Genomic DNA, 27,671 nt, shown 5'->3' on the forward strand with positions numbered 1-27,671 from the left:
AGGGTTGGAGTGTTATCCACATTAGGAAATAGTATTTGCTGCCTTGTTTTGGAGTTCGCTCTGTTGATGGCTCTGGACAGAGTTTCTTTATCATAACCTCTGGCTAGAAACCTGATCTGACTCTCTCTTTGGGCTTTATAGCATTCAGTGTCACTGCTACATATTCTCCTAATACGGAGCATCTCCCCATAAGGAATGCTCCGTATTAGGTGTGCCGGGTGCTGGCTGGCAGCATGTAGCACGGACATCGACGTTCCAATGAATCCATCCATGGATTTAACACAGTCACAGACTTACAAAGGTTTTTTAACCTGGGATTGCAGGAAATCACTGTGCCTCCCAGGGAATGCTGTAACAAGGGGAAAAAGGGATTATTTACTTACCTGTAATCCTTGTTCTCTTCCAGGGGTATCCTCATCAAAGTCATAAGCATTAGAATATTACCGCCCATGCGCGGGACCCCGGAAACACTATATTATATGTGCCCCACATACATATAACCATATATATATACATATATATTTTCAGGAATACCTTCTCCCACCGTTCGTGAAGAAGCAGAGGCCACATCGGGGACACTAGAGGAAGCACTTTATTTGATTACAGGCATAATGCATTTCGGCCAAGGCATGGCCTTCCTCAGATGCCATCAAATTGTTTACTGGCGACTCAGTCCTTCGTTTGAAATCTCTCTGCCAATTGCTTCATTGGTTGCAAATCGCCACACCCCCTTCTTGAGCTACGATACACTGTCGATTATTCGGAGGAACTACAAACCCCAGAATCCATTGTGCAGGTAAGTGCCGCTTGAGGTGTGTCCTTGTGGATTCGCGATGTTATGGCAGCTTCACAAAAAGACCAACAGTCTATTTCCAGGACGGTGGAACCTGGACGCGAAGGCGTGGCATTTTGTGTTGTCGTCGTCCGCGAACAGATCTATTTCCGAACGACCCCAATGATGGAAAAGGTCTGCCACCACCTCGTCATGCAGTACCCAGTCTGGCTGATCTTCGAAGTGCCTGCTGAGGGCATCTGCCGTGACGTTTAGCTCTCCTGGAAGATGCACTGCCACCACCGAGAGGTTCCGGGCGAGCAGCCAGTGCCAGATGGCCTGAGACTCCAGAGAGAGCGGACATGACCGAGTTCCACCTTGCTTGTTCAGGTAGAACATGGTCGTCGTGTTGTCTGTCTGGACCAGGACTGAATCGGACTCGATCGCAGGCAGGAAAGCTGTCAGAGCTAGATGGACTGCCGGAAGTTCCAGCATGTTGATGTGGTAGGTCTGTTCTTTTGCCGACCACCGCACTTGAATCTGAAGGCATCCCATCCCTCTGCAAAATCCTTCAGGTCTTCTTTTGGGAGCTTGGCTTGGAAATGTTCCAAAGAGTCCCAGAGAGCCCTGTCATACCTGCCAAGCAACGCAGCCGCGCTGGAGACCTTAAGAGAAGCAGCAGCAGAAGTGCAGACCTTGCGACCCCACGAGTCCTGGGACCTGCTGTCCTTGTCTGGTGGAACAGAAGAAGTGGCCGAAACAGCATGTGTCTTTTTCGCTGCTGCCACAATGACAGAGTCTGCAAGAGGGTCTGTCTTGTCGAAGATTGGATCTGAGGTAGCCAGTTTGTATTCTTTCCAGAGACGAGCCGGAACCGCCTTAATGGTCGCTGGAGTTAAAAATCACTGTTGTCGTGACTTGCTGGACAGACATCTCAATATTAAGCTTTTGGGCACCTCTTTGCAGAACCTCATGGTAGGTGGCAATATCGTCTATGGGAGAGACCCTTGTAGTCGGGCTGTCTGATAGTGTGGGAGAGTAAACTCTCATGGAGGATCGGGTGGAGGAAGACGAGGACGTAGATGGTTTTCTCCTACGCCGTCGATGTTCAGAAATCCTCCCTTCTCTCGATCTCCCAGTGCGGACCTCGAGTCTCGGACAGCGAGACCAGTGGTGCCTTGTCTCTGGAGAACTCTCCTGTCTGTGTCTAGGAGGGCTCGCTCTGCTAGAAGATGTTCTAGCCCTCTTGGAGCCCTTCTTGACTGGAGATCTTCCTCTTGACAGGCCATAAATACGAATTTGCTCTCTCTCTTTCAAAGTTCTGCTGGTCAGGTGCTGACAGTGAGAGCAGGCCTTTGGGGGATGTATGACGTTACAACGCATACTTTTACCACGCATACCTTTACAACGCGGTTTTTACATCGCAAACCTTTACAACGCATAGCGCTTAGAGGTGCTGGATAGTGGTAAGTATAATTTTCTATTCCAACTCCAGTCCCCGTGGACACTAGGGAAGGTGTTGGATAGAAAATTAAACTTATACCCTATCCTAGAGCGCCCCCCAGCGCAATGCGTTGTAATGGTATGCGTGGTAATGCCTGCGTTGTAATGGCAGTGCGTTGTAAAAGTTTCGTTGTAAAAGTTGTTCACCGCCTTTGGGTCATGGTCTTCAGGGAGACAAAGAATACAGACTTGGTGAGAGTCTGTTTTGGCCTTCTTATGACCACAAGAAGGGCAAGAGTCAAAAAGAGACGGCATGTTAAACAGTTAAAGATGCCTTAATCTGTCAAAAAAGGACAGTCCCTTACTTCTAAAGATGTAAAACGTCGAAGTAAAGAGAAAAAGTTGTCAGAAGTGAAAAGATTTTTCTGAAGAAATCAGAAGAGAGTGGAGCTGTGTTGCCAGGATCCTTCCAGAAGGAGCCAGAAAGAATAACTGACCTAACTGTCACCCCTGAGCCATGATGGGAAGCTGCGGTCAGGAGTGCCTTAAAGGCACGGTGTCAGTCTATTGCATGCAGCTACAGGTTAGCTTTTCAGTCTTTTTAGACTGTGTGTTTGCAATGCAGCCTGGGAGCTTCCTATGCTTTCAGTGTTTATAAGAATTTCTACTGTTTTCTGAGCATTAAAACAGATCCAAAACGAACTTTATTGTTGTTTCTCATGTTTCTAATGCATGTTATTCATGTATGGTGGAAATTCTTTACAGCATGATTCAGCTCTAGTGTTTATTAGGCTGCAATTGCTTATTTTTATATATATATATATATATATATATATGGTTATATATATGTGGGGCGCATATAATATAGTGTTTCCAGGGTCCCGTGCATGGGCGGGAATATTCTAATGCTTATTACTTTGATGAGGATCCCCTGGAAGAGAACTTTTTTTTCTTGTTATTTCTTCTTTCTTAGAAAGAGGAAATTGCCTCAACAGATTGTTTTTGTGCTGCACAAAAACAATAATCCTTGTTACACAGGCACCCTTGCAACGTAGTACATGGGTGCCTGAGTTGGTGCACCACTGCTATGAGAGAGCAGAATATCTTAGTGGAAATGGTGAAATGTTGCGCACTACCTTTCATGTAACGCAGCACAGTAAGCTGCTTTGCTACACTGCGTTGCATGAAAGGTTAGTAAATCTGGCCCGTGATGGCTAAAATCAAGAACAGTACACAAGGCCAACTTGTTGGTGTGTTGGTAACCAGGAGTAGTTCTTGAATTCTTGGTCAAATTAAATTACACCGTTGCAAACACATTTTCACATGCATATACGTAAAAGGTGAAAAATACCACATATTTCAATACATTGCAAAAGTTAATTTACACTGAAAATGTTTTTCTTTTCTCTCTTTTTTGGGAGATGCGTCTTCCACCTCTCCTCCCCAATTCTTTGTATGTTTTCTCCCTGTCCCAACCTTGTATACAACTTTATACCTTCCCTGGGTCGGGGTAAATTGCAAACTATATTCAGCATGGGAATGTGATTTGCAAATGTTTGTGACTATCAACAATTTCGCAGGTCTTAGGGTTTTTACCCATATCTCATTTTACCCGACCCTAGAGGGGCCTCTCCTTAGTACAGGGAGTAGATTTTTTCGCACGTCAAATTTCACAGACTTTAAAACTAATATTTAGTACAAAATAACTTACAGTGTTTGGACCCCGCTTCAGTTAATTTAATTGTATTTGTGGACATTTATTGGTGCAATGTTTACATTTATTTAATACCAATTCCGAATTTGCGCTTGCACTTGTAAATCAAAACATTTGGGCACTTTAGTTCAAGTTGTGTTTTTTTAATTAGATCCAAACAATTCTTTACAAAGTCGGTAAATAAGATGGTACGAGGCACATTTCCTTTACTATACCAAACATATAGAACTGAGCTAAAGGAAGATGAACATTCTGTCCAGCTAATGTGTATTGAATGTGCATTGGTCATAGCCACTGTGCACTCTTTTGTGATCTATTAATAGCTATGCATGAGTGGGTTCAGATGTGAGAAGAGTAAACCTACCTGTGCTTAGCAAAGCAACTGTCGAAGAACTCTTTGCCTGCTCTGCATTTCCAGCTCCCAGTGCATTGCCCACCCGGACGCCGACAGCAGTGCCCATACCATAGGGTATCTACAAAGCAACGAACATTGGTCTTGATTTACAGAACTGTGTCAAAAAAGGTTAGATTAATATAGTTCCGGCTCTTCAATGTAACATTCTTATTTTCTGAAATGAATTCTTATATTTTTAATTTTCATTAAAAGAAATGTAAAACAAAATAAATCTATCTCTTTCCATTTAAAAGCACCACCTGGTGAATACCCCTACCCCAGAGCTCAAAACCCCAGCTGACGTCATCAACCATGGTAATATTCTAAACAGCCCCTTGTTGCTGGTTGTTACAGAAGTAGGAATAGGAAGAAGTAATAGACAAATTGACACTATACTGGATGGTACATTTAATTTGAAAAAATCGAACACTAACTGCAAATTTCGAAGCTTGAATACCAATGGATCGAGCATGTTACAGAAACACAAAGGGGAATATAGGGCAGACCGCCTGACATCTGTCCCTGCAGTCTGCCCACTGCCTTATGATGTTGCAGGTCAAGTCATCGGGCAGAGGGACCATCCGCTGCGCTTCCAACGGGCTCAAGAAGCCCATTGGAGCGTCGGAAGGCAACATAATCCCATAAAGACAGCGGAGTCAGCGTCAGCTCTGCCATCTGTATTATGATGGCACTTTTCCCACAGCATTTCCATGACATCCTTTCCAACATGGAAAGGCTGTCAGAAAGTGGTTGTCAGGGCCCATAGCAGGGCGTCTCTGCCAGGGCGTCCCTAGCAGGGCCCCCTTACCCTGGGCCTTCCGCCATGGGTCCTGGTGCCCCCCTAAATATCTCTGCACTTTGTGGCAGGCACCACATGGTGCCTACCACAGGGTGAAGGGATGTTTACAAATATCCATTTTTTAATGCAACTTGCTCTGAGGGCCTTTTGCACCCCCGGCAAAAGCTGCCATTGAGAAATGAATGTTTCTGATGGCCCATAGGGTGGTCGCACCTACATTGTGTGCTTCAAACTGCTGACCCCTGGCAGAGCAGTTCCAGTCCCCTACGATGCATCTGACTGACATCGTAATAAGCCCCTTAATAGTTAATCGAGTAAAAAAATCTGTAACATTTTGGGTGCTAGTATTTCAGTTGCAGGGTTTGAAACAAGAATGTATGACGTTTGCTCTTCCCACAGGTTAACATGGGGTAATAGCTGAGATTACTTTAAGTTGCAGTGGTGGCTTACAGTGCAGCAGCATCATGTTGTTTAATATCATTGGGTTCACAGTGACAAATCATCCATCTTGGTAAAGGTGGGTTTGTCATTAATAGCTTAGAAATGGCACATCTAGAAAGGGGGCATTTCTCTGCGCTAAACTCTTTTGTGTGCCTTTTAGTTTGACTGCAGTCCACACTTAAGGCTGGGGGAGCACATCTGTGCATTCCCCAGACACAGCCATAAACACTGGGGATGCAACTAGAACGACAGGCCACTGCCATTTGAGGACTTGGTTGGATAGACTGGGGGGATTGGATTTGACACTTGGCCTCTGGAAAGCCAGATCATGGCCCCACTAAAGATTAAGATCTGCATTCCAATGCCTTGTGGCAGACAGAACTAAAATTTAGGGTAGACATGTGTGGTTCACAGGGAACCCCCTGAACCACCCCTTCTTCAAAGGCACACTACAGTATAACTATTGGTGCCATACTTAAGCAGAGCAGAGATAAACCTGTAGGGATGTGGGACCAGACATCCTAGACTGCGTGGTGTGCACTGCCTGAGGAATCTGTTGTGTACAAAGAGGATTAATGCCATTAGAGAACCATGCACCCTGCTCAAATAGTTGCTGGCCTGGGCTGACTACCTTCTGCTCAAGTGTGCTCTCCAATGGCTTGTTAGCTTGCCCCGTGTTCTTTGTGGAGGTCTCAAGGTCATCAAAGACCTCCCATGAGGGACCTGCACCATCTACATGTTTCATCTGGAGAACGGTGCTCTCTAAAAATACCTACTTCATCTGCTGGATCCTGAATGCAGAGCAGTATGGGGGTGGAACTAAGTATTGTGACTGTAGACCGCACTTCTTCGTGTGAAATCCCTAAACCGTGCCCGCATCTAAGGAGTGTGGCCCATGTATTGTGGCACCTCAGGACACATAAGCATCTCATTAGTGGTGAGCAAACTAAACAGTTATGGGACTTAGCGTGGCCTTCTTTATTGTATGTGTTTCATCTCTCTTGTGCGACATGCTGACTGCATGACGATTGCCTGTGGTGTGCGATTCACCGATTTGTGACCCTCGGAGGCACAGCTCATCCGTAGTAGTGCCTTGTGTGGTACCACTATACTTGCAACTGTGTGTGAGACCAAATTGAATGGTGCAACTCATATCATTGCAAACCCTATGTTGTGCCTCATTCCAGGGAGGCAGCATACTGTGCATTGATTCTAAGTGGATTGTCTGGTGCAACTTGTATCAACGTGCACCAGATGTGTGCCTCATACCTGGCAGGTACATCAAACCCGACCATGGTGTGATTGTGAATGGATTGTCTGGTGGGATTCGAATCATTGCACACCAGACATTGCGCCTCATTTCCAGGGAGGTATGGAATGCCCAACCTTTGGTTCATTGTGACTAAATTGTCTGGTGCAACTAGTATCTTCGCACACTATACGATGTGCCTCATTTCGAGGGAGGTATGGCGAACCCAAGTTTTGGTTCATTGTGACCGTATTGTCTGGTACAACTCTTATCATTGCGCACCAGATGTTGTGCTTCATTTTCAGGGAAGTATGGAGAAGCCAACTCATGGTTCATTGGGACCAGATTGTCTGGTGCGACTCGGATCAACGTACACCAGACTTTGTGTATCAATTCCCGTGGAGTGTGGGGACATCAGCACCCCTCATGCACCGAGTGATCCGTTTTGCCCTCAGTGCAGCGAATCAACTGCCCTTTTCTCACCTGGCCCAACTACATTGTGTTGCCAGGTACTATCGCCCAGACCAGGCCTGGCTGCTGAGAGTAAGAGACGGGGCTGAGGAACACTTCCGAGAGCGATCGGTAGAGGGTAGACAGACCGCGTGACCTCCCTGTACTACGCAGAACTGAGCTGGTGCTGGAAGGCGATTTGAGGGACTTCTTGATTGAACGAGGACAGCCTCTAGCTTGTTACTGCTCCGCATAAAGTGGGTGAACTTCCGGAGTGGTGGCCAACCCCCCATTTGTTGACTGTTGCCTGGTTACCCTAATAGATGTTCCAGCCTTTTCCCCTGGAACTCTGAACTTAAACCGGTTTAGTAAGGGGTAGGGGTTTTTTATTCTACCTGTGGGCTGAGTAGAGGGGGGCTAACTGAGAGTTATGGGAGGGACTCTGTAACAGGGTCCACATTCATATTATCAACTGACCTGCCGGATATCATATTGCAACGCATTAAAGTGAACAGTGCGTGGGTGTGCAAGTCTACTTCATACAGACTTACTGATATCCTTTGTACTGCGTTATGGTGCTGTGTGAGTTTGGGATGATGTGCTGCATGAGAACAGCCTGCAAATAGTTGTACAGCACAACAGTGTTGTTTTTCTGGTTTGTTTCATTACCTAAGGAATACTCTGTTTTGAAATTGGTTTTCCCTGTGAAGCCTTGGCCAACAGTGCTGCTGAAAAGTGTTATAAATTCCTGTGTGTACACATCCCTGACATCATTGTGACCTGCTGCGCACCCTGCAAATGTATAGATTTAAATTGTGTTATTTGCCATTGTGGGCCCAGTTCTGACAATGTATCACACCGCATAAGATTGCTGGTTGTAAAAATAAGAAGGGTGCATATTACTGATGTCATTTTAACACTTCTGGGCCTAGTACTGCCAATAATATTTCCAAATGTGATTTATGCCCATAAAAAGATGTTCATGTTGTCATATACCACATGTGAAAACTCTTTTGTGACGCTTAATGTATTTATTGTGTGAGAGTTCTGTGCCAATGCCTGCACATTGTCTCTGTGATAAGCCTGACTGTTCAGTGCCAAGCTATCCAAGGGTGAGCACAGGTTATACAGTGAGTGTAATCACATAACCCTGACAGAAGTGGTAGATTCTGCCTGGCTTGGGCACCGCCTCAGCCACCCAAAAAGTACCGGTTCCAACACACACATTTTACATAAAACATGAAACGGTAATAACATAGACTCAACAGTGCAAGTTTCATGCCGATCTGTCCAGGAGTAGAGAAGACAAAGAGGAGGGTGTTTCCCATTGACTCCCATCAGGATGTTTGTTCTGTGCTCCAGAAAAAAAAAACACTGAACAGAATGGCACCAATTCTCGCATGTAACTGGAACTATACTCAGAAGAGTGCCCTTGTGCGGTTTGCTGTAAACTAGTTCACTAGTATTTGAGAAATCAGCATTCAAAAAAGAGTTATATTACAAAGATATCCTAATTGTTAAGACCTCAAAAAATGTAAGGGGAATGGGGCTTCTTAGTAGGTGTAGTTATGTACCTGCCACTAGTAATAAGGCCACATTCACAATATAAGAAGACAGGTGTGTAAATTATTTCAAAACACCAATACATTAAATGAGTTAGACACAACACAAAATACAAGTCTAACACCAGATTATAAAAATATGATATATTGTAATGATTCAAATGACACCAACACAACAAAAATCCAATGTAGGGAATCAGAGTTAGTAATTTTAAAAGAATAAACACTTTTCAGCACAATGTGTTGGTCAACTCCTGGAAGCCGACTCGGCGATGACAAGCTCTGGAGCTTCAGCAGGGCAATCCTGAATCTCAGACTGGGATCTGATTTGCTGGGCAGCTCTCCCATATGTATCCAATGTTTTTGGGTGACAAAGAGAGGGGCGTCCTTGACCAATCGGTTGTAAGGTGCCACCCTCAAGTATGACAACTTTCATACTGCGACACTTCAGACCATGCTGATGAAGGGACAGGGCACAGAGGGAACTCTCCCATACGTAGGAAGATACATCGCAGGCATTTGGCATCGAGTTGTTGAAAGTGTGTTAGGGCGGGCACCATTCCATAGAGAGTTGCCGATCTGGATCCTGGCCCCCTTCAGAGAAATGGAAACCCACATGTTTTTTCAGACGTGGAGCGATGGTGGCTGTGAGGTCCTTGCCGACCTATTCCAGAACGAAACCTTTATATCCTATGAACAGGCCAGGCCAGGGAGTGTTGGAGTCTAGGGCAGGGACATTAACTACACCACAGAGGACTACAGGAGGTAGTTAAAATCACCTTGCCACAATATCCAGACATTCTCCAACCGACACATGCTTTAGATATCCTACTAACATTCAGTGCTGGTCGTAGAATGGTCTCCCTCCTATATAAAGCCATGATGCAAGACTCCACGCCCCCAACGCCGCCCTCCAGGGCAGCCTGGGAGAGAGACCTCTGTATGCAGAAAGAAGAAAAGCAGTGGGCGTCTATCGGCGCTCTCACACGCACTGTCTCCTGCAAAGCCAGATTTAAACTAACACATTAGAATTTATTACACTGCATGTACTTGACACCGGCAAAGTTAAAACACATCTCCCACGACAGAGATAGCAGATGTCCGAGGTTCGCCACGGAAAATGCAGACTTTCTACATCTTGCATGGGACTGTTTGGTGGTGAGTCAGTTCTGGACGGGGTGGTTCATCGGGTAAGGGAGGTTTCAGGCCTTCTGCTTAGGAACGAACCATTGCAATGCCTACTAGTCCACGTACGAAAGGCCAAAAAACGCAAATTACCCTACAAATTACTACAAATAATGCAAGTACTTGCCAGACATAGAGGGCCATTACATGGATGGGGCAGAGGGGCGCGGAGGTGTCAGTCTGCCTTAAGGACGTTTGGGAATGGGCATTAGCACAGGAGGCACACATGAAGCTCACACGTAAATATGAATAGTTACAATCAGATTTGATGGAATGGTGGGAATTGTGCAATACTGGGCTAACAATGGGGAGTGAGTCCGAACACAGTGCATCACGCGTAGCTAAGGGGGGGCGAGGGGGGCGGACCGCCCCAGGCGGCACTGTTTTAGGGGCGGCGGTCCCACGGCACTGGTGGTCAGTTGCGGCGGCCTTTATCATTTATTTGGGGACACTCACTGTCCCCAAATAAATAATAAAGGCCGCCGCAACGGACCACCAGTGCTGCCGCGCCGCCCATTTGAAGTTCAAGCAAGCTCATCTGCTTACGCACGCTGCACGCACGCACACGCAAGCTGCACGCACTGGTCTGGTGAGAGCGCGAATCGCGCCTGGGTCACTAAGGTCAGGACATGCAGTGATTTGCAGTCTCCTGGACTATGCCAATCTCCCATGACCTGCCGGGCGGCATGCTGACTCTTCTGACGCCCTGCCCCTCGTGCGCGGTAGGAGCGGGGCCGGTCTGACGATGCAGCATATGAATTCAATGGCTGTACAGCCGAGACAGGACACATGAAGGCGGGCGGCAGGAGGCACAAGCAGGCGACCGTTATGCTCAGTAGGCAAATCCCGCCGCTGTAGTTGAAGTTCCCGAGGCACCCCTAGTGTGCTATGTAGCGCTGAGGTGCCAGTAATGTATGCAGCCTCCTCAGCCGATCACGCCACACGAGAGAATTCCTGCAGCTGAGCCTCAAGAATTCTGTGCGAGTCCTGATTAGACCGCGGCCGCGCTGTGTGAGTAGTAGTGTCAAGGTAATTAGCTTCATTTAACTTCCCTCACCCCGCCCACCGTCCTTAGCTCTCTCGTAACAATCCTCACCATTAGAAAGAAAAATAAAGTAGCTTCGGTTTGCAGCCATCTGAGATTAACACTGTCTTTCAAGCCGAGATGACTTACTTCACAGTACTTCCTTTATTCTGAAAAATGTAATCATGTTTTGCTTTGTTTCTTAGCATTTATTTTCTTTGCCAACTTCCACTTTGTTTTTCATAATTACGTAATTATTACATTTTATTTATTTGGAAATGGGCAACTATGGATTTTATTTTATCCTCAGCAAAATAGAACACACACAGGAAGCGTGCTGCTACCTGGATCGTATTAAAGCGCTATAAAGTCTGCATGCTAATTTCAAATCCATTATTTGAAAAAAATATCCTAAATGGAGTTGCCATTATGTTGAAAATAATGCTCTACAAAAGAAGGCATCCTTACATTTTACTAAAATGTTTATAGCATATGAAACGTACTGTATATTTATGTTTACTGAGATACAGATTGGGAATGGCAGACTGCAGACTAGTGAAGGGACTCTTGAATACCAACTGAAGTTGTTATATTATCATGCTTTTCTCTACCCCATCAGGGATATGTAAATGAGTGGATGCTGTTCGTGAAGGTTTAAATACTGTGTGTGTGTGTGTGTGTGTTCGTGTGTGTGTGTGTGTGTGTGTTTGTTCTTCCTTACTTCTGGATTAACTAGTCCATGTAGTGCCCTTATATAGAGGTAGCACAGCGGACGGAAGAGTCAAAGCACTCCAAGTGGAAAGTTAAGCGAGGAGGAAAAAATATGTGGCACGTGTCATTTTCAGCAGTGTGTCTTCTGATGGAGGAGCACTGTGCAAAGGATCCTTGTCATTCCAGGAGACTGTTACTCAGAAGGATATTTTCTGAGAATCCGTCACAATGAGACTCCAAACAGATGTTTAAATTACCACTACTTTACCCACCATGGTGGACTATATACAACTGAGTCTTCTGTAGCAAAAATATTTTTTATCACCCTTAGTAAACACAACCAAATTCAAACCCTAACCACGCATAAACTGTTAATCCTTACACTACGCCTTGCCCACACTCTAATATGTACAGTGTCACCAACACTTTATTTGTTTTAACCCTAGACATCATCCTATAACGTACCTTAATAGTACTACTCCCCACCCCTTGTAGATCTGTGATGGACTGCTGCTTACTGCTCTGCCTACATTGCTGAATTTCCTGCAAGGTGCCTGCTCCACTGTCAGTGGGTAGCGAAGTAGGCATGGTACAGGATCCTGGCTGATTTTGTTTTTGTTGTGGCCGGCACCACAGGAAGTCAGGTGAGAGCACATCTTTAATATGGCTCTCATGCTCCTAGCCCCCCTACCCCCAGACAGCATAATGACTGTCTTTCACTCACGCTGCAGGCCGCCCTTATAATATGTTGTTCACACTCAAGGAGCTGAGAGGCCCCAAGTACATACCGCTTACTGGCTACCATATTTCTTATATGAACAATTCCTATACTGCAGCACTTCAGCTTGACACTGAGGAAGCGCTATAATGTGTGATAATTATATTTAATGTGGTGAGTTGTAGACTTGGCTTACCCTTGAAATGTGGCACTATAGGCTGCTGTAAAAGGCAAACTTCACCCAGACTTGAGCACCTTGGATTATGACTTGATTTTGCTTGCGAGGAAGTGTCACTCATAGTCGTTGAAACGTCACTCATAATTACATTGAAATTATGAAAATGTCACACATAGCAATCTGAAACCTTGGCAGCAATGAAGGTTATGCTGAATACCTGAATGCTATTTCCACGACCACCGAAATTACGCATTACTTCCTCACCCGTCTTACTCCTCCCAATCCTTACCCATATGAGTGATTGTTTTGCGCATGCAGGCTTTGTTTACCAATCTCAGCAATAGCATTAAAAAAACGTACCCAATATAACTTCATCCTATGACTTCACTGTTCCCCCCTCTAGAAAAGGAGGAAGTACACCTCCGAACTTCTTGTATTATCAAGGGTATCTAAAAATGAAGATGTACAGTCGGTTGGGGTGTGTATGAAGAGGGAGGGTCGCTAACTAGAACTGTGACAAGTAATAAAGATTACTAGTAATTAAACTGATCATTACCTCCTCGCCCATCGTCCTCGCTCCATTTCCCACATATATGCGATATTACCCAAGAACATCAAACAGCTGGTGTACCAGTTAAAATTAAAACTCTTTAGTCATATATTCAGCAACACCAGTGATTTATTCACATTTATAATTTTAGCTATTCTCATGTATGCTGCTGATGAGGTATGTTAATCGAATAACCATGTTTTTAGGCCCTTCTTGAAATCCTGCAGGGTGGCAGTCTGTGTGTTCTCCTTTGTACTGCCGGTCACTGGTGTATTCAACTGTGTAGCCTTGGACCGTGTCATGTATGTGCATGTAACTTGCATGATCGAGGTAACTATTAGTGGCAATACTATGTGTCTCTCGGTCCTTTTTCCCTAGTACCCTTCCGCCTCCTCATCATGGGCGGCAATCTGAGGTATAGCCCCGGGCGCCACAAGCTCTAGCTACGCCCCTGCATAAGGAAAACCGGCGAGGAAGCAGAGGCCAAGGAGAATAATGGTAAGTGTAGGACTAATGCTTATATGACCGAAACCATGCTCCGTTCCATAATGTGCCATATGTAAGAATGATTCTGTACTCCTTCTGTTCTCGTTTGACCTTCAATGCCGCAACCTAAGCTAAAAAAAGAAGATTTTATACTGTATGCTGTACTCATGATGTTTTGTTTTAATTGTAAAATACCAAAATAAAGTTAAAAAAAAAAGTATGACAACTTTCTCCAAAGTATGGCATATTCATGTCCAATAATGCACTATTCCTTTAAAATCAAAAATAGAAAAACGATGTCCTGAAAGTTACAATCTGGCTAAGCCGGCGCACTGGCATGGCAACGTCCCTCTGCTAATTCAATTACTGGTGCTCCTGTCTGGCTGCAGGTGCAGGATGTGGGCGTAAGCCTTTGTCCTGTCCTAACTGTCATTTGCATTTTGAAGATCAGTTTGGCTACTCCACCCCCATCCTGCCTTTTGCTCTGGTGCTGCAGATCTCCTTCTACCAGATATCCTTTGTCTCTGTGTAGACCACTTCACACCTCATCGGAGCAGTTGGCTCAGCCTGCTAAAGGATGGCCAATCAGGAGAGGCTGCTGGAAGGATTTTAGCATATCAAAAAACAAGTTCTATAACTTATTTTCTGTGAAAGTTATAATAAATCCAACCTTGGCAAGTTGTTATATTTATTTTAACTATCATTTTAATACTTTGAAGTATATTATTAGCTCACTCTATACTTTATTAAAGTATTCCCATGTTAGCCTATGGAGCCAATGGGCTACAATGCCGAAAAACAAAATCCGAAGTTTTTCCCTCGTCAAGGCACGTAAAACTTATTTTGTAATGTCCTGTTTATAGTTACAAGGCACCTACAAGAGACCTTAGGTTTGACTTATATGTAAAAATAAGGTAGTTTAAGACTTTTAAAGTACCTTTAATTTGCATATAAATTACTTTTAAAAAGCACCGCTGCCTTTAATATGACAGCAGGCAACACAAAAGTGCATACTTAAAAGCAGTAAATCTGGTGGGCCTTTAAACCTAAATGCCCTGCCATATATTAGGGGCTTACAGTTAGGTTGCCATACCAATTGTAATTCCACCTAGTTACCTTATACTTTTTACACAGAGCAAACAGCACAGGCTCTGGGTCTAGTTGATAGCACCCAGTGCACAATGAGAGTCAGTTACGACAAGTATCAGTCAAAAAATGGGGGTGATCACTGCAGAAATGTATGACTTTCTCACAAGAGCACAGAATGTACACAAACAAAGAGATCATACCTTATTCTTAGTCATGTTGCTCATTATGCATATGGTGTGCAATATGCCATGGCACTAGTGAGATAATATAATGAGGGGCAGATTTACAATAACTGGTGTATCCCTGCATATCATCAGGGATGTGCCAGTTATTGTGCGTCAGGGCTCCATCACCATGGATGCGCCGCATTTACAATGCGGCACACCATGGGGCAAAAACAGACACATGTGTGACGCATCTGTGCCATAAAGGCGTCGCATTGCTGGAGTTGCGTCGCAAGCGTGCCGCAGCTCGAGCAAGGCTCCGGCTGATCTATCTGTGCAATGCTGCGTCAATCCTTACGCCTGCTTCAAGCAGGAGAAGGGTTTTGAAGCAGCATGGGCTTAAAAGTGACTGAGTGAAATCTTGTAGATTTCACTTAGCCACTTTTAGGAGGCGTTCCTGCGCCGGGTCGCCCCCCCGCACCGGAACACCTACTTCTGGCGCAGGGCTTTGCAACGTGACGCATCTCCCAGATGTGTCACGTTGTAAATACCCCGCCCCATGGCACCTCTTTTGCGCCGCTGCTGCTTCACAAAAGTGACGCAACAGCGGCGTAAAAGAGGCGCAAGGGGCTTTTAAATCTGCCCCTGAGTATTTTATCACAACATGGCTGAGGTGATTAGTACTGCATTTGCTAGGCTATCTGCTGATAAATGACAAATACCATGACATCATGTCCAGGGATGTCCAGACCTAGTTCTGCTAGTACTGGATGCCAAATACTGTTGATTGTGAGTGTAAACACTACAATATAGTGAATATACAACACTGCACTTGGAGAGCTGATGCTTTCATGCAAAAAGTTTGCTACCCCCACTGAAATTCTCCAAGTCTTTTATAAAAATCCATTGGAAACCTATAGATCAAGATATTACCCAGGTTGCACATGGAATCCTGGCTCTATATAGTATGGTGATATTTACTGCTAATGCGTAAAAGGAGATGTCTTACCATGTAAAGGAAAATCACGACCTGGTACAGGACAGCCTGTGCACCGAGCTCGGTCACACTGATTAGACCTGAAAAATAAAAGCTGATTCAGAAGAACAGTACATTTGAGACACATAAGCCAAACAGACTGAAGTTTCCATAAACATGCTTTTGTAATAGCCTAAAACATTCTCTGATGCTGAAGTGTAGCCAAATCATTCACAAACGGATGGAATTACTCCAAACTCCAGGCTCTATCTCAAATGTATACTTGCGAACATAGCTATTAACTTTTGTATTTTCAATTTAACAGTTTTGTGAAACAGGCAATGTCTATGTGGTCCCCACAATAGTTTCTCAGACACAGTTGTGAATAAAGAAAACATGAGTGCAGATTCACAAACACAGGTAAGAGTATGTATAACAAAAACGCAGTTGGTACTATTTTATGCACTCTGACATCTTTGTGAATTGACCCAGAACTTCTACAAAGGGAATAAAATAGGAATATTCAGTTCATGGTTATATACAACTAGTACAAACGGAAAGGACTGTGCCCACTGCCCTTTTAATGATAGAGATTTGAATGATTTGGGATTTATTCACTAAGGTATTTACATGAACAAAAAAAGAGTACTCTTTCCAACTACTGTATTCACAAATTATTTATTTTGTGAATCAACTGCAATGTTATGTCGCTCTATAGCCCATGGCATGGTTAGAGCACAGGAATTTGTACATTTTAAGGCGAATGAAAATCATCTTGCAGGTTATTTGCTGTGTTAAAGGGCAGATGTCTACATAAGGGCTGGCATTTATCATAATAGACAATAAGGGGCTTATTTACAATTAAATGGTGCAGTGCGACGCCACAAGCAATTTTGCTGCGCTTAGCTGCTCCATTTGAAAAATGCATCGATGCTCCGTATTGACAAGAATACAGCACACACCTGTGCTCGCCTCTACACCGGAGCACAAACAGCAGCCGTGCACCAATGCAGGCACTATTACATCATGGGTGCCAGCATTGCAGGAATTATTGTGTTTGTACAGGAAGTGACACCAAAAAGAATCATTAATGGTGTTTTGCTACTTCTGTGTGTGCTGCAGAATGCCTCACACATAAAAAGATCAAAAACAGAAGAGACATTTTTTCTCCTTGTGGCGCCAGTTTAACGCCTCCCCTGGAAAGGTGTAAGTTTTTGGCGCTGACGCAGATTTACGAATACGGAGCAGTGTCAAAAAGTCATAGGTTTTGCATGGGAACACTCCCAGCAACACCCCTGACACGCCTTTTGATGCAAAGTACTTCGTGAAAGAGTGCCATATTTACAAGGACGTGTAAAGCAATGCAAAGTAGCTTTGCTCTGCCTTGTTAATATGGGCCAGCACACAACGCCACCGGAGCATCAACAAAAGTGACGTTCCTGTGGCACCAGGGGCTTTCAAATATGCCCCCAAGTGTTTGCATCTAGGCTGGAAAAGACATTGGCTCAGATTTACTATGATTTTGCATTGGGGGTTGTCCCATTTGTGGTGCAGCCACAATTCAAAATGATTTTTAGTATTTACTAAGTCGTGCAAAGCCCCATTACATGCTTTAGTAAATACAAAGTATTGCAACACAGCATAAGGGGCCAGATGTACGACCCTTTTTTGTGGCCGCAACCGGGAGATCCTCCTATTTGAGGCCGGAAAAAAGGGTAATAGCATGTACAAATGCTATTTTACGAGTCACTCACTCGCAAAATAGCATTTGCGACTCTCGCTGTTTTGAAGGGGTGTCCCTTCCTAATAGCGAGTCCACATGCTATGTACTAATGTTTTGAGCCACATTTGCAGCCACAAAACACTCGCAGTTTACCACCTACTTCAAGTAGGTGGTAAACTACTGGTAAAGGGGAAAGGGACCCCAAGGGACCCCTTCCCCTTTGTGAGTATGTAGGAAAATATTTTTTAAGAGCAGGCAGTGTCCCAGAGACCACCGCCTGTCCTTAAAAAAATGAAACTGAAAAGTTCAATTTTTCTTTTTCAAATGCATCCCGTTTTCCTTTAAGGAGAACAGGCTGCATTTGAAAAAAAAACTACTTTATTAAAAAAGTAGTCACAGACATGGTGGTCTGCTGACCCCAGCAGGCCACCATCCCTGTGAACGCTAGCCATTCCCAAAGGGGTCGCAAATTACGCCTGCCTCATTAATATTAATGAGGCATGCAATTTGCGAATCCATTAGGAATCGCATACAGTATCTGAGACACTGTTGTGCATTCCAATTAGCGAGTCGCAAATTGTGAGTCACAAATGCGACACAATTTACGACTCGCTAATTGGCAGGTCGTACATCTTGCCCATACTGCTGTCTTGTGTTACTTTATGTTGAGTAGGTGTTACATAAATTGGGCATGGGCATTCTCATGTTTTCACCCATGTATTTTGACCCAAACCCAGAAGACTTGTAAACCTGGATTTTGCACCAAAATTGTGTGCTCACCATACTGAGGTGTACCAGGAACAAGATAGAGCACTCTTCAGCTCTTTCCTGTTCATGGATCACGGAGCAGCAACTTTCCTTGCTGCCATGCATTGCGTGAACTTTTAATAAATATGCCCCTTGGTTACAGGTGTTTACATCGCTGTTTTCAGTGTTCATCTTAAAAGCTTGAAATCTACTTTTAGGTTGCTTGTGTCAAGATTAGAAGACAGATTGGCAATGGTCATGTTAGTAGACATGCTTTTACAAGTAGGTGGGCAGCGTTCATGTTAGAAGACAAACACAAATGTTTAAGCCTTATAATATACCTCTGATAAATGGATCTACACGTTTATCAGATATTTGTAGGGGAACAGTGTTTGGTTGAATTAAATATCTCAACTAAATAGGAAAGGAAAGGATATTTCACGGTGGTCAATTTGATCAATTTTGATGCTTGGAAAAAATGGAACATGATTGGGTGATGTCTTAGCAGCTACAAAGATATCCTCCAGTGGTCATTCCTTCAGATTAGAAATTTTCTGAAAGATATAGATGCCATTTTACCCTCAACAAAGCTGGACCTCACCAAGGTGATAATTGAATTGACTACATGTAGATCTATAAGCGGTTGGATGTCTATTCTTAGAGAAGATACCAATAATAAAATGTTTGAAGGGTTCTGGAAAATGGCAAACTAAAGAGGGCCTTCTGGTATCAATGGGTGCTTGGAATAGGATCAACAAGTTCAACACTAGACTATTAAGAGGAGCCAATTTTAGAAGAATGCAATTCCACACCAAATGGCTATTATACAGGACTCCAGCCTTTTTACATAGTATATATCCCCAGATACAAGATATATGCTTTCGATGTATAATGGGAGGTGGAGGTAGCTGGTCTCATATTGTAAGAGATTGTCCAAAGACTAAACAATTCTGGGACGATATCGAGAAATACTGCAAGCACAATTTAGGGAGGGGGCAGTCATTGATAAGCATACCGCAATCCTAGGATACTCCTTCAACACTATATAACCAATTCTTTCCAGGCTAAATATTTATTTATTGCTGCCTTAGTAGCCAGATCATTAATACTACAGAATTGGTGAAGGGAAAATATCCCAATATTCCAGCAATGGCTGAACAAAATGTGTAGAGTTTGAGAACTGGAAAGAAGATATGCTTTAAGGTCCGGTTCCTATACCAAGTTTAAAGCTCCATGGGAATTCCTTTGATGATTGTGGGGGATAAAGGAGTCCAAATGAAAACGTTTTGTCTTTGAAAAACTGGAAGACCTCTTGGGAATGTGCAAAGCTGATTCTATCAATTATTTGGTCATTTTATTTTATTATTTTATAAAGAATGTATTAATTCCGCCCTCTTTTTATGCTTTCTATGCTCTTATGTATATTGTTAATCTCAACAAGATTGCTTGTGTGTCATACTTTAAATAAACTCTCCAAAATAAACATCTATGTAAAAAAAAAATTGAGTAGACATGTTTTTATGCCTAGAGTGTCAGGAGACATGCAACAAGACAGGTGTTTAAACTCAGTTTAGTATAGTTCATCTTCGAAGACAGGTACTCACACACGAGCTGGCAGTGAGTGTTAAAGAGAGCAGGAGTTTACAGTTGGTAAATCAAGATTACTCTTATTTTGTTCAATCATTTTATAGAATGAAATTGGAGGCTGCTGCAATACTACACCAAGAATGTAGAACTTTAATACCCAATATAATGTCCTCATTTTAGACCATTGACTGATTCTCAGAGCAGTATGTGGACGTACTCCCAAGTTGTAAATAAAATATTTAAAAAACGAACCCTCCTACTGGCTAAACCTTCAGTAGAGCAAAAATGGTAGTAGTGTGGAGAATAGCAATGATGGTAAGACCCCAAATTTAATTACCACATAAAAATACAAATCCATCTCCTTCCATGCAGCAGCCCACCCTCATACTTACCAACCTATGTTATCTGTTTGTGCGAGACCAAGTGAAATTAAAAAGTACGTGTCAACCCTTATGGAGCATGGGCCGGATACAGGGACCAGAGTACTCCTGCTCCAAAAGTTACCTTCTAAAGTCCATCACCAAGAGTTGCGTTTGCGGTGGAGGAGGCCGTGAGGAGCAGGTAGAGTGTCATGGATGGTCGTTGCTGTAGTGTGAAAAATAAATCATGCATTGCCGGTCGCTGCTAGTGAGCTTGCACACTGACAGTCAGCGCGGATGGCAAGAGATTGGCAAGACTGGGCGCTTTACCGTTGTGAAGAGCCCAAAACTTAAGGATTTCACTTTTTTGTCTAGGAGGCAACTCATACCACAAAAAGGGTGCAGGACCTGGGAGGTACCTCCTTGGGATCAGGAACTCACTCCAGCAGAGGTCATTAAGGCTCATTCCAGTTGCAGCAGGTCAACTGCGCAGTGCAGAGCCCTTTGGAGCTTGTAATGTCCATGTAGCTTGGAAAAGGTGGTCATTCAGCTGACCCTTTGAGCCACTGCTGATTGAGATGCGGGTGCAGGTCCAGTCTTCCTTCTCAGACAGCATGATTTTGCATTGGGGTTTGTCCCATTTGTGGTGCAGCCACAATTCAAAATGATTTTTAGTATTTACTAAGTCGTGCAAAGCCCCATTACATGCTTTAGTAAATACAAAGTATTGCAACACAGCATAAGGGGCCAGATGTACGACCCTTTTTTGTGGCCGCAACCGGGAGATCCTCCTATTTGAGGCCGGAAAAAAGGGTAATAGCATGTACAAATGCTATTTTACGAGTCACTCACTCGCAAAATAGCATTTGCGACTCTCGCTGTTTTGAAGGGGTGTCCCTTCCTAATAGCGAGTCCACATGCTATGTACTAATGTTTTGAGCCACATTTGCAGCCACAAAACACTCGCAGTTTACCACCTACTTCAGGTAGGTGGTAAACTACTGGTAAAGGGGAAAGGGACCCCTTCCCCTTTGTGAGTATGTAGGAAAATATTTTTTAAGAGCAGGCAGTGTCCCAGAGACCACCGCCTGTCCTTAAAAAAATGAAACTGAAAAGTTCCATTTTTCTTTTTCAAATGCATCCCGTTTTCCTTTAAGGAGAACAGGCTGCATTTGAAAAAAAAAACTACTTTATTAAAAAAGTAGTCACAGACATGGTGGTCTGCTGACCCCAGCAGGCCACCATCCCTGTGAACGCTAGCCATTCCCGAAGGGGTCGCAAATTACGCCTGCCTCATTAATATTAATGAGGCATGCAATTTGCGAATCCATTAGGAATCGCATACAGTGTCTGATACACTGTTGTGCATTCCAATTAGCGAGTCGCAAATTGTGAGTCACAAATGCGACACAATTTACGACTCGCTAATTGGCAGGTCGTACATCTTGCCCATACTGCTGTCTTGTGTTACTTTATGTTGAGTAGGTGTTACATAAATTGGGCATGGGCATTCTCATGTTTTCACTCATGTATTTTGACCCAAACCCAGAAGACTTGTAAACCTGGATTTTGCACCAGAATTGTGTGCTCACCATACTGAGGTGTACCAGGAACAAGATAGAGCACTCTTCAGCTCTTTCCTGTTCATGGATCACGGAGCAGCAACTTTCCTTGCTGCCATGCATTGCGTGAACTTTTAATAAATATGCCCCTTGGTTACAGGTGTTTACATCGCTGTTTTCAGTGTTCATCTTAAAAGCTTGAAATCTACTTTTAGGTTGCTTGTGTCAAGATTAGAAGACAGATTGGCAATGGTCATGTTAGTAGACATGCTTTTACAAGTAGGTGGGCAGCGTTCATGTTAGAAGACAAACACAAATGTTTAAGCCTTATAATATACCTCTGATAAATGGATCTACACGTTTATCAGATATTTGTAGGGGAACAGTGTTTGGTTGAATTAAATATCTCAACTAAATAGGAAAGGAAAGGATATTTCACGGTGGTCAATTTGATCAATTTTGATGCTTGGAAAAAATGGAACATGATTGGGTGATGTCTTAGCTGCTACAAAGATATCCTCCAGTGGTCATTCCTTCAGATTAGAAATTTTCTGAAAGATATAGATGCCATTTTACCCTCAACAAAGCTGGACCTCACCAAGGTGATAATTGAATTGACTACATGTAGATCTATAAGCGGTTGGATGTCTATTCTTAGAGAAGATACCAATAATAAAATGTTTGAAGGGTTCTGGAAAATGGCAAACTAAAGAGGGCCTTCTGGTATCAATGGGTGCTTGGAATAGGATCAACAAGTTCAACACTAGACTATTAAGAGGAGCCAATTTTAGAAGAATGCAATTCCACACCAAATGGCTATTATACAGGACTCCAGCCTTTTTACATAGTATATATCCCCAGATACAAGATATATGCTTTCGATGTATAATGGGAGGTGGAGGTAGCTGGTCTCATATTGTAAGAGATTGTCCAAAGACTAAACAATTCTGGGACGATATCGAGAAATACTGCAAGCACAATTTAGGGAGGGGGCAGTCATTGATAAGCATACCGCAATCCTAGGATACTCCTTCAACACTATATAACCAATTCTTTCCAGGCTAAATATTTATTTATTGCTGCCTTAGTAGCCAGATCATTAATACTACAGAATTGGTGAAGGGAAAATATCCCAATATTCCAGCAATGGCTGAACAAAATGTGTAGAGTTTGAGAACTGGAAAGAAGATATGCTTTACGGTCCGGTTCCTATACCAAGTTTAAAGCTCCATGGGAATTCCTTTGATGATTGTGGGGGATAAAGGAGTCCAAATGAAAACGTTTTGTCTTTGAAAAACTGGAAGACCTCTTGGGAATGTGCAAAGCTGATTCTATCAATTATTTGGTCATTTTATTTTATTATTTTATAAAGAATGTATTAATTCCGCCCTCTTTTTATGCTTTCTATGCTCTTATGTATATTGTTAATCTCAACAAGATTGCTTGTGTGTCATACTTTAAATAAACTCTCCAAAATAAACATCTATGTAAAAAAAAAATTGAGTAGACATGTTTTTATGCCTAGAGTGTCAGGAGACATGCAACAAGACAGGTGTTTAAACTCAGTTTAGTATAGTTCATCTTCGAAGACAGGTACTCACACACGAGCTGGCAGTGAGTGTTAAAGAGAGCAGGAGTTTACAGTTGGTAAATCAAGATTACTCTTATTTTGTTCAATCATTTTATAGAATGAAATTGGAGGCTGCTGCAATACTACACCAAGAATGTAGAACTTTAATACCCAATATAATGTCCTCATTTTAGACCATTGACTGATTCTCAGAGCAGTATGTGGACGTACTCCCAAGTTGTAAATAAAATATTTAAAAAACGAACCCTCCTACTGGCTAAACCTTCAGTAGAGCAAAAATGGTAGTAGTGTGGAGAATAGCAATGATGGGAAGACCCCAAATTTAATTACCACATAAAAATACAAATCCATCTCCTTCCATGCAGCAGCCCACCCTCATACTTACCAACCTATGTTATCTGTTTGTGCGAGACCAAGTGAAATTAAAAAGTACGTGTCAACCCTTATGGAGCATGGGCCGGATACAGGGACCAGAGTACTCCTGCTCCAAAAGTTACCTTCTAAAGTCCATCACCAAGAGTTGCGTTTGCGGTGGAGGAGGCCGTGAGGAGCAGGTAGAGTGTCATGGATGGTCGTTGCTGTAGTGTGAAAAATAAATCATGCATTGCCGGTCGCTGCTAGTGAGCTTGCACACTGACAGTCAGCGCGGATGGCAAGAGATTGGCAAGACTGGGCGCTTTACCGTTGTGAAGAGCCCAAAACTTAAGGATTTCACTTTTTTGTCTAGGAGGCAACTCATACCACAAAAAGGGTGCAGGACCTGGGAGGTACCTCCTTGGGATCAGGAACTCACTCCAGCAGAGGTCATTAAGGCTCATTCCAGTTGCAGCAGGTCAACTGCGCAGTGCAGAGCCCTTTGGAGCTTGTAATGTCCATGTAGCTTGGAAAAGGTGGTCATTCAGCTGACCCTTTGAGCCACTGCTGATTGAGATGCGGGTGCAGGTCCAGTCTTCCTTCTCAGACAGCAGGGCAGGGCTTGAACAGCCGTGTGGTCCTCAGGAAGGAGAGCAGTCCTTCTTCTGTAGTATCCATAGGTCCAGGAGTATACTGAAGAGTGGGTCAGCGAGTCCCATTTTTTACATGGGGCTTCCTATGTCGTGGCAGAATTTTCTGGAGTTTTTCCCTTCTAGGAGTGTCTATAATTTTCTGCCTCCCTCCCTGGTCCCAGTCCGTCTGTTGGCACAATAGGCGAGTGTTAAGGTCTTTGCGTGTGTGGTGGGTCAGTGCCTTTAAAGTACAAGTTTGGTAGTTCACAGCTCCGGCCCCACCATCAATCCAGGAAGGTCCATCTTGCCAACAACTAGACCCTCTATTATGATAAGGTGTGGGAGGAATACACAGAGCCCAACTGCCAACCATATCTTGTCATATGACCCTGGAAGAGGCTGGAGGCACAAAATGGTAAGAATAATACAATGGCAACTTTCTAAAAGTTGCATTTTTGAGAACAGTGATTTAAAATCCAACTTTACCATTGAAGGTGGTTTTAAATTACAATTACTAAGACAGCAAACCTGCCATTTCTACCTGCTCGCAATCAACAGTTAGCAAAAGGTAACCCAATGTTATCCTATGGGAGAGGTAGGCTTCACATCAGTGAAAAGCAAATTTAGGAGTTTCTCACTACCAGGACAAATCTAAAAGTACATGTTCAACTTTTAATTACAATGTACCCTGCCCAAGGACATGTTTGCGCCTGCCCAATGTTTGACTTATATGTAATAAAAAGGGAGTTTTAGGGCTGGTAAATGGCTTATTTTGCCAGGTTGAAATGGAAGTTTAAAATTGCATCTGCAGGCTGCAGTGGCAGGCCTGAAACATATTCTTAAAGGGCTGCTTACATTCTTGGAAGACCCTCTCTGCAGGATCCCCCCAAACCTTTTGCCTTTACCCTCCAACTTTTTGCTGAATTTATTTTTGTTGGCCTTAAGACTCTGTGCACTTGGCAACTGCTAACCAGTGCTAAATTCTTTTTACTCTTTCCCCAACCATGGTTAAATTGGTTGATACCCAAGTGGCATATTTTATTTACTTATAAGTCCCTTGTAGAGTTGCATACCATAAACCCAGGGCCTTTAAATTAAATGCTACCAGTGGACCTGCAGCACTCATTGTGACATTTACTTAAGTAGCACTATAAAACATGTCCCAGGCCTGCTATTGCAACCTGAGTGCAGCTTTACACTGCTATGTCCACTTGACATTTAAACCCCCTTCTGACGCCTTAAACTCTCCTATTGTTACATATAAGGCATCGCCAAGTAAAGCCCTACGTAGTGAGATAGGTAGGATGCTGTGTAATTAAAAGGCTGGACATGTACGTTTAGGTTTTACATGTCCTGGTGGCAAAGAACTCCTACATTCGTTTTTTACTACTGTGAGGCCTACCTCTCCCCTAAGATATAATTGGGGATTCCTTATTACATTCAATAGGTTGAAATTGCTAATTGGGAGCAGGTGGTCATATCATATGAAATAGTAATGATAAACCCTCTTTCATTGTAATTTCTGATTTTCTATTACAATTTTGAAAAATGGGACTGAAAACATTTGGTATTTACCTCCTGCCCTTAGTCTTTTGTGCCTGCAGCCTGTCTTGGTTCACATGACTGAATGTAGCTGACAGTTACACTTTGAGAATTCCTCCCAGACAGTCATAAAATAGAGGGAACAGGTGTGCCTCAATGGGCATTCTGCTAGCAGGATGGAGGGGTGGAACTGAGCAGAGACCCACCTACAACTGAATAGCTGTGCTCTGCCTTCACTCAAAGGTCCTAACAACCCTGCATTGTCATTGCACAGCCTGAAGCCAGTGCAGGGGAATCAGGAAATTTCATTCACTGACACCTAAGTTTGAAGCAGTCATATTACAAAAAATTAGTTTGTTCTCGTGTTGGCTGAAACTATACAGGAGTGGGACATCTTAAAGAATACGTTTTTACAATTTAGCTGACATCTTAGAGGTCTAGAGTTTAGATTTAGTTCTAAAGACAAGTAGTGGCCGTTTAGAGGTAAGCATTACTCCTAGATTTGTAGCTGTTATGTTTTAGATCGCATAGATACATCTAGGCTAACAGTGGCCATGTCAGATGACACAGGCCTATGCCTAGAATAGGCACTGTTTTACTAAATGGTAAGAACACAGAAGCACACCCTAGCTAAGCAAGTAGTAGATGTTTGAAAGGGCAGTCATTTACAACTGTGGTGATGTTGCCTGTATTTGATGACATGAGGCCTCATCCCAGCTGAAGACAAGAGTTTACACCTAGCTGACAGTGGTGATTTTAAAAAACAGGAGTTTACAGCTGGCCTGGAAGTGTTAGTAGCTGGAAACATAAGTAGGGTGGCAGAGGCAGTGTTAGAAGGTGCATGTTTTCACTGGCAGTGGTGCTAAATGAATGCAGTCGTTGTACATATACCTGGCCTGACTGGCCCTGTCCTAAGTAGGTTTCTGACATTTCCAAATTAGATCGCAGGATTATCACAAGACCAAATAACGTTTAGCGATTGAAGGCCACCAGATTACAATAGGCAAGATTAGTCTTTAAATGTTCGTTGTTCAGCAAGGTACGATGACAGGAAAATAAGAACGTTGCGGACCCTGGATCCGATATGAACTCGAGACGGAGTTCAGGTGTACCTTGCTTGTGGAAGTTCGAGGAGTTTCAGGCGCGGCTACTGGTGAGGGCGGACTCAGGACGAGGCCAACGGTTCTCCAGAGGATCTCTCCGGCTCAGTCCCCCTCGAGGAGCGAGGCGGGAGAGCAGGACTGTGGAGGGTTGTGGCAATCCGGGGTCGATGCAGCTCACTGGGCGAGGCGCCGTTCAGGCCTGCGGGGCGTACTACTTCTTAGCACGCCAGGTCGTACTCGTGGATCTGTGAGGGGCGTCACGTTCTATGGCAGACATGTGCAACACCAGGCTTCCGGTACCACTGTACGGGGAGGCCTTTCTTGAGGTGCGGCACGGGTCTTGGTATGAAGGAGGGCACAGCGAGACAGTTGGGTACGTTACAACGTACGGACCGTCTGAGGCTATGGAAGGTGCTCCGTGCAGATTCCGGCGGGAGAAGATGAGAGGTGCACGACGCGCTCCGTTAGCGGCGAGTTGACAGGAGAGCGGGCAGCCCGGCACTGAAGCGGAGAGCGACTCAGGGATGAGCGGGGCTCTCTACAGCGGGGCGACCAGGCTCCGAACT

The 27,671-nt window shown here is 43.8% G+C and overlaps 1 protein-coding gene across 2 annotated transcripts in view; it reads right to left on the bottom strand.

Annotated features, from left to right (window-relative positions):
- Nucleotides 1–27,671, bottom strand: part of LOC144822417 (multidrug and toxin extrusion protein 1-like) — a 762,229-nt gene that overhangs the window by 177,669 nt on the left and 556,889 nt on the right. For both annotated transcript variants that reach the window (XM_078679904.1, XM_078679903.1), the window contains exons 10-11: nucleotides 15,939–16,006; nucleotides 4,294–4,402 (exon numbers count right to left, since the gene is read on the bottom strand). In XM_078679904.1, the coding sequence (XP_078536030.1) occupies nucleotides 4,294–4,402; nucleotides 15,939–16,006 (177 nt within the window). The remainder of the gene's footprint in view (nucleotides 1–4,293; nucleotides 4,403–15,938; nucleotides 16,007–27,671) is intronic.

The sequence above is a fragment of the Lissotriton helveticus genome, chromosome 3_1 (genome assembly GCF_964261635.1).
Source record: "Lissotriton helveticus chromosome 3_1, aLisHel1.1, whole genome shotgun sequence".
Classification (NCBI taxonomy): Eukaryota; Metazoa; Chordata; class Amphibia; order Caudata; family Salamandridae; genus Lissotriton; species Lissotriton helveticus.